This window comes from Orycteropus afer, unplaced genomic scaffold (assembly GCF_000298275.1).
Source record: "Orycteropus afer afer isolate SDZICR_OR568_19922 unplaced genomic scaffold, OryAfe1.0 scaffold00360, whole genome shotgun sequence".
Lineage (NCBI taxonomy): Eukaryota > Metazoa > Chordata > Mammalia > Tubulidentata > Orycteropodidae > Orycteropus > Orycteropus afer.
The window spans coordinates 2,910,230-2,918,361 of NW_006921947.1; the positions used below are offsets into that span (position 1 = coordinate 2,910,230).

At 40.4% G+C, this 8,132-nt stretch overlaps 1 protein-coding gene across 1 annotated transcript in view; it reads right to left on the reverse strand.

Moving 5' to 3' along the window:
* ASB9 (ankyrin repeat and SOCS box containing 9) overlaps nt 1-8,132 on the reverse strand; it is a 40,911-nt gene that overhangs the window by 14,546 nt on the left and 18,233 nt on the right. The window contains exons 4-5 of the mRNA XM_042782535.1: nt 4,975-5,125; nt 2,993-3,127 (exon numbers count right to left, since the gene is read on the reverse strand). Coding sequence (XP_042638469.1) covers nt 2,993-3,127; nt 4,975-5,125 — 286 coding nt within the window. The remainder of the gene's footprint in view (nt 1-2,992; nt 3,128-4,974; nt 5,126-8,132) is intronic.

An 8,132-nucleotide genomic window follows, 5' to 3' on the forward strand; every position in this document is an offset into this window, starting at 1 on the left:
AAAAATTAAGAAAGCCTAAGGTTCATGTGGGATACCATCAAAAGGAATAACCTACATGTCATTGGAATTCCACAACAGGAAGAGAAAAATAAAACCACGGTGAAAGTTGTCCAAGATTTAGTGGAAGAGAACTTCCCTGATATGATGAAAGATAAGAATATATTCATTCAGGAAGTCCAGCAAACCCCAAATAGACCCCAAAGAAAATCACCAAGACATAGCATCATCAAATTCACCAAAACCAAAGACAAAGAATCATGAGAGCAGCATGGGAAAAACGAAAAGTTACCTAAAAGGGGCAACCAATAAGACTAAGCTTGATTTCTCGGCAGAAACCATGCAGGCGAGAAGACAATGGGATGGTATATATAAAACCCTGAAAGAGAAAAATTTCCAACTAAGAATTATGTACCCAGCAAAATTGTCCCTCAAATATGATGCTGAAATTAGGACATTTCCAGATAAGCAGAAATGAAGGGAATTTGTTAAAACCAGATCAACCTTACAAGAGATGCTAAAGGGAGTCCTTTGGACAGAGAAGCAACAACAGCCAGCAACAACTGACCATTAACACATATGATGACATAACCCAGAAACCAACCCAGCTATGGAAGTATCCAAAGTAAATAAGCCTAAAAGATTGTAAACAGGGAACCAGAGACACCAATTGACAAATGAGGACAACTACAAACCAAAAAGAGGGAAAGAACTGTGCAGTTACAGAACTTCTAGATGGTAGGGATGTCAAGACAACTACAAGATAGAACAGACTGTTCTAAACTTGGGAAGAAAACTATAAATCACAAGGTAACCTCAAAGAAAAATGATAAACCTTCACATCAAAATAAAAAAGAGGACCAGCATAAATATTCAGCAAATACTAAAACAATAGCAACAAAGGAAGTGATAACACGATTCATAAACAAAATGAGCTCAGCATAGAAAATTATATGGAACGAAGAAATCGACACCACAAAAAAAGCACATAACAAAAATGACAGCAACAAATTCATATTTGCTGATAAGTACATATCTGGCAAGAGACTTATCTCTAAGATTTGTAGAAAACTCCCAACACCTCAACACCAAAGGAATTAACAATCCAATTGAAAAATGGGCAGAAGACATGAATAGACACTTCACCAAGGAGGATATTCAGGTGGCCAGCTAATACATGAAGAGATGCTCACAATCATTGGCCATCAAAGAGATGCAAATCAAAACAACAATGAGATACCGTCTCACCCCAGAACTGATGGCAAGGTTCAACAAGACAGAAAATAACAAATGCTGATAGGGATGAGGAGAGATTGGGACTCTCATACATTGCTGGTGGGACTGTGAAGTGACACAACCACTGTGGAAAGCAATATGGCAATTCCTGGGAAAGCTGGAATTGGAGATACCGTTTGACCCAGCAATCCCATTACTAGGTATATATCCTAAGAGGTGAGAGCCAGGACAGGAACAGATATATGCACACTCATGCTCATCGCAGCACTATTTACAATAGCAAAAAGAAGGAAACAACCTACGTACCCTCAGTGGAAGAGTGGCTGACCAAACTATGGTACATACACATAATGGAATGCTATGCAGCACTAAAGAATAATGTAGATTCTGCAAAACGCTACATAATATGGATGAACTTGGAGGACATTATACTGAGTGAAATAAATCAATCACAAAAGGACAAATATAATATTAGTTTGTTGTTGTGGAGGGTCAAGGAAAGGTTTATATATGGAGGAAAACTTTCTTTGTTAGTTGCCAGGGGTAGGAAGGGAGGGGAGGGAACACTGTAAAAAAAAAAAAATGCATTGACCCATGTCACTTTAGTTTCGTGTATTTCACTGTACATAAATTATATTTCAATAAAATGCATTAAAAAAAGAGTAAGATGAGTGTCTAGGGCCAACCACACCCAAGTCTACTCCTACACTCTCAGCAGATGCCCACCCTGGCTGTCACTGACATGTGGGATCATGTGGCTTTGCCTGAGCTACTGTCCTTCTAGTAAATTGGGTATCTATGCCCAGGCAAGAAATGCTAACTGAATTGTACATTTTTTTGCTTGTGGATTTGTAAGGGAGGCCGAATCTTGCCCTTTCTTGGCAAACAGCTTAACATCCAGTTACAGAAAAAAATATAAACACATTATTTGAGAGAGACTCTCCTAATTCATGGCAATAAGAACTATAAAAATTCAGGTAAGAGAGAGATCACTGAAGTCTTAAAGACCAAATAGGACTCAGATCATTAAAACCAAAAATCAAACCAAATTCACTGTCACCGAGTCCATTCCGACTCATAGCAACCCCCATTGGGTTTCCAAGGCTGTAAATCTTTATGGGAAGCAAACTGCCTCATCTTTCTTCCATGAAGCAGCTGGTGGATTCAAACCACCAACCTTTTGGTTAGCAGCCAAATGCCTTAACCACTGCACCACCAGAGCTCCTTCCAGATAATTAAGGAGGTGATCAAATGGTGTTCCAGGCAGGTGTCAAAAATAAATGGGTCTGGGCAACAGTAAGGTGATGAAAAGGAGCAGGGATATGTAGGCCATTTCAGAGAGAATAGGGTATTTACAGTGAGCTAATAATGGGGTTAGTTCAATTTCCAAATCAATGAGAACTGGTGAAGGCTCCAAATAGGAAGACTCAACCCTAATCTGGCATCTTTGCAAGTTATTCAGAGCCTAAGACTATGTTCGGCAGGAGGGAGAGAGGCAGAGGGAAGGTGGAAGGAACTAAAGATCACTGAGAACCACACTGGGAAAGAGGTATCATTCTCATCATCATCATTCTCATCATCATCATCATCATCTTGTTACAAGTGAGAGAACTGAAGCTGAAGTAGTTTACAATGATGCCCCATGGGAACGTAGTCCAATCCCATTGCTTCTATTCTTTCCTCTGCTACAATAGAGAGATCATTAAACTACATTTAATTTCCTTTTCATTTTCTTTCCTCGTTTTGTTTTTTGTTCTACCTGATTCCAAAAGCTTCTTGGCACAGGCTATCTGCTGGTTTTCACAAGCCAAATACAGTGGAGTGCCCAGGTGTCTGATGTTACGGTCAATGTTGCTTCCATGAGCTACAAGAGACTCCACACACCCCACATGGCCTGCAGCACAAAACAAGAAAAAACAGTTACAGCACAAGTTCCGTAGCTATGGAAATACGACTTTCCCCACTTGTTGAGTTGAAATTTCCCAGCAATTTATCCAGAGGACCGAAATCCATCCCCTTTGCTTCAAATAGGAAAGGATTCTAAACACTGCCATCGGTTCACAGGTTGGCAGCAAGACCATGATCTGCAGCTATGGGTAGAACTCACCTGGGAGTTCATTAGTTACTTTTAAACAACTAGCAACCAATCCCCCCTTTTCATTTACTTGTGAAGTAATTAATCTAGGTACAGAAATTGAACTGAGAGTTGCAAAGAGCTTGGTGAAAAATCAGCCACTGAAAACCCTACGGAGGATAGTTCCACTCTAACACATGGGGTCGCCATGAGTCAGAGTCAGCTCAATGGCAACTGGTTACTGGTTAGAGAGGAACAAGGACCTAAAGTGGACCTGATGAAGACAGGAAGTAGCATGGGCCATGAAACAGGGATGGGAGCTTACAACCTCAGCAATGGCAGCCCTGAGAGCAACAGGCCCTGGTGGGCACAGGCAAGGCTTTGAAGCAGCTGCCAAATGCAAAATGAGTAGGTCCCAACAGAGTCAACTAGGCTGGGTCAAAGCTAAATCACTCTTGCTTGGTCCAGAAGGCCACACGTTAAACAGTGCTCCTTTGCATTTCTCTTGTTGTGCCTCTTCAGTTCTATGTGTCCAGTGAATATGACGAACCAGCATGTCTCTTAAGAACTGAAAGGCAATGCTTTGGGAGATAATTAATATGAGTAGATCCAGTCAAAAGGGCTGTGGTAAGGATCGTGGGAAGCCATTTTCTGAAAGCCCGGTGGGAAACTGAAAGCCCAGTGGCAAAGTATGGTTATTAAGCTGCTGATGATGATGATGACTATCAGAGAAAAGCAAAACTTGTGATTTTATTTTTGTCTCAGAGTTCACAATATCAGGAAAGTTATGGCATCATGAAAGAACCTACCTCAGACTGTTGTTGTTGTTGTTATTGGCTGCCATCGAGTTGTCTCTGCCTCATAACAGCCCTAAGGTGTAACAGAAGAAAGAGTGCCTGCTCCTGTACCATCTTCATGATGGTCGATCATTGGTATGTTTGGGTCCATTGTTGTCGCTGTTGTATCAAGCCATCTCATGGAAGGTTTCCCCTACTTTCACTGACCCTCTACTTTACCAAACCCCAAATTGTATATTACAATCTTGTAATTCCAAAAATTAAAATCAGTTTGTTTCACTTAGCAAACTTAAGTAGCCCTGAGACAATATTCTCTAAGACCCTAAAACAGCAGAATATAGTTTGTTTTCAAAAATAACTTAATTTCTAAGGGGCCACAGATTCAACAATATATTCCACAAATAATGACGGTCTCCTATTCCAAAGGCATTGCATTGCCTAAGGCACTTGTGACTGCTAACCAGAAGGCTGGTGGTTCAAACTCACCAGCCACTCCTTGGAAGGAAGGTTGGGCAATCTACTTTTGTAGTGATACCACCTCGGAAACCCAAGGAGGGGTCGCTATGAGTCAGGTCCAACTCGACGGCACATAACAACACCACCAACAAACTCACTGTGCAGAAGAGTCACTTGAAGGGCTTGTTAAATAAAACACAGGTATCTAAGGCCCTCCACAGAGCTACTGATTCAGTGGATGTGCAGTGGAGCCCAAGAATCTGCATTTGCATTTCAGGTCATGCTAAGCTTCTGGTCCAGAGATCCTACTTTGAGAACTCCTGCTCTAAAATATATTTCCTGTTTTCCCTGTCTTTCAACAGTAAGATGTCTCCAAAGGAATAGGTGAAAAACTTAAATTCTCAGCAGATTTACCTCTTTTAGCAGCTTCGTGGATGGGGGATGCCAGGTCATTTGCAGAGTTGGGGCTGGCTCCATGCTGCAGAAGCAAATTCACGCAGTCCTGGCTGCCACTGACACAAGCATTAAACAAGGGAGTGTGCCAGTCTGTAGTATGGCCATTCACCTGGAAAGGAAACCTCCAGGATGAAGGCAGACAGTGCAGTGTCCTGGGTTCAAATGTAGGATCAAATACTTTCAAGCTGTTATTTAACCTCTCTGAGCTTTAAATTCCACAGCTACAAAATGGGAAGAAAAATATCAGTTCTACAAGGGTGTTGTGAAAAACTGAATGAGGTATCAAACGTAATGCAACAGAAATGTTACTGCATGTTCTATCTCCCCCATGCCTTTTTCAGGAACATGAACTTCAAAATTAGCTAGAATCATTTCAGTAGCTTCTAGCTTAATCTCCTTCTTTTAAATCTTCCTTCCTAGATCCCATCCCACACCAAAACAGCTTCTTCATAGTAGCCAGAGTAACTTTCTACAAACGTTTAAAGTATAATTTTAATAAGTTAAAAACATAAGTTTCATGTCTCAGATTTTGAGGATTGGAGAGCTGTATAATTAGTCAAAGCAATGCTGAAATAAATTTACTAATAAGTACAAAACTAGTTAACATCCTATAAGGCATATACGAATCTGGGAAATTTGGAAGTTGTCAAAACTGAAATGGAATGTATAAAGATTGATATCCTAGGCATTAGTGAGCTGAAATGGACTGGTGTTGGCTGTTTTGAATTGGACGATCATATGGGTCTTCTATTCCAGGAATGACCAGTTGAAGACTAATAGTGTCACATTCATCATCAAAAAGAACATTTCAAGATCTACCCTGAAGTACAGTGCTATCAGTGATAGGATAACATTTATAACCAGAAGGTTGGCAGTTCAAAAGCACCAGCCATTCCTCAGAAGGAAGATCGGGCACTCTACTTCAGTGGTGATACTGCCTCGGAAACCCAAGGAGGGGTAGCTATGAGTTGGATTGGACTCGATGGCAATGAATTTTTTTTTTTTTTGTATAAGGAAGACTAATTAATGAGACTATTATGCATATTTACACACAACCTACTGAAGCCAAAAATGAAGACATTGAAGATTTTTACCAACTTCTGCAGCCTGAAATTGATCAAACATGCAATCAAGATGCATTGATAAAATGCTGGTGATTGGAATATGAGTTGGAAACAAATAAGAAAGACCAGTAGTTGGAAAATATGACCTTGGTGATAGAAACAATGCTAGAGAATGCATGATAGAATTTTGCAAGACCAACAACTTATTCATTGCAAATACCTTTTTTCAACAACATAAACATCAACTATACATGTGGATCTCACCAGATGGAATACACAGGAATCAAATCAACTATATCTGTGGAAAGTGATGTGGAGAAGCTCAATATCATCAGTCAGGACAAGGCTAGGGCCCAGCTGCAGGACAGACCATCAATTGCTCATATGCAAGTTTGAGTTGAAGCTGAAGAAAATTAAAACACGTCCATGAGAGCTAAAATACCACCTTGAGTAAATCCTGCCTGAATTTAGAGACCATCTCAAGAACAGATTTGACGCACTGAACACCAATTGAAGACCAGATGAGTTGTGGAATGACATCAAGAACATCATATATGAAGAAAGCAAAAGGTCATTAAAAAGAAAGAAAAGACCAAAATGGATGTCAGAAGAGACTCTGAAACTTGCTCTTGAATGGACATAGCTAAAGAGAATGGAAGAAATGACAAGATAAGAGAGCTGAACAAAAGATTTTGAAGGGCAGCTCAAGAAGACAAAGTAAACTATTATAATGAAATGTGTAAAGATGTAGAAAACCAAAAGAGAACACTCAGCATTTCTCAAGTTAGAAAAGCTGAAGAAAAAATTCTAGCTTCAAATTGCAATACTGAAGGATTCTATGGGCAAAACAGAATCCTTCAATATTGCAAATCACGGCTTGATTTTCTTTTTCTTCAGTTCTTATATTGAAGGATTCTATGGGCAAAATCCACCACTCGTTGTTGTACTGTGGTGGCTTGTGTGTTCAGTGAGCCTAGAGGCTATGCTACTGGTATTTCAAATCCCAGCAGGGTCACCCATGGTGGACAGGTTTCAGTGGACCTTCCAGACTAACACAGACTGGGAAGAAGGGCAGGCCCATCCACTTTTGAAAGAATTGGCCACTGGAAACCTTATGAATAGCAGTGAAGCACTGTCTGCTATATTACTGGAAAACTTTTTGAACAGCCATGAAATAACATCTGATACAGTGCCAGAAGAAGAGCCCCTCAGGTCAGAAGTCATTCAGAATATGACCAGGGAAGACCTGCCTCCTCAAAGTAAAGTGGACCTTAATGACGTGGATGGAGTAAAGCTTTCAGGAGATTCATTTGTTGATGGGGCACAACTCAAAATGGGAAGAAACAGCTGCAAACATTAATTAATAATCAGAATGTGGAGGTATAGGATTAGCAGACAATGTCTCTACATGCGTATTTGTATATGCTATAAGAATATCCAGGGATATAGTAGAGCGGACAAGGCACAAGGTTGTAGTGGCTTCTTGGCCCAGCCAGCCACCCAGAGGGAGTGAGTAGTTGGACCTGCAAGCTGGGGACCATAGTCACAGGGGACATCAAGCTCAATTGGCATAACATACTACACAAAAACATTGTCCTACATCCTACTTTGGTGAATAGAGACTGGGGTCTTAAAAGCTTGCAACTGGCCATCTAGAGGCAATAATGGGTCTCTCCTCATCCAGAGCAAAGAAGAATGAAGAAAAAACAAAGATGCAAAGGGACTGGTAGACCATGCAATCCTCAGCCTATATGACCATGAGACCAGAGGAACTAGATGGTGTCTGGCTACCACTGTCAACCACTCAGAGGGGGGGTCAGTGCAGGAGATCCTGGATAGATTTTTTTGCCTTTTTTTTTCAGTTTCTTTGTTTTTGTCTGCTTTAAAAATAGTACTATTATTTTTTCCCTATCCTTTTTATTATTATTCTTTATTCTTCCCTTCCCAGGTTCTAGTTTTCAGCTTTTTCTCTCTTCCCTGTTCCTGATTCCCTTTTTTTTTCTTTCTTTCTTGTGGTTAACCCCATTCCTTGTTTTTTCTTTTTGCATTTTC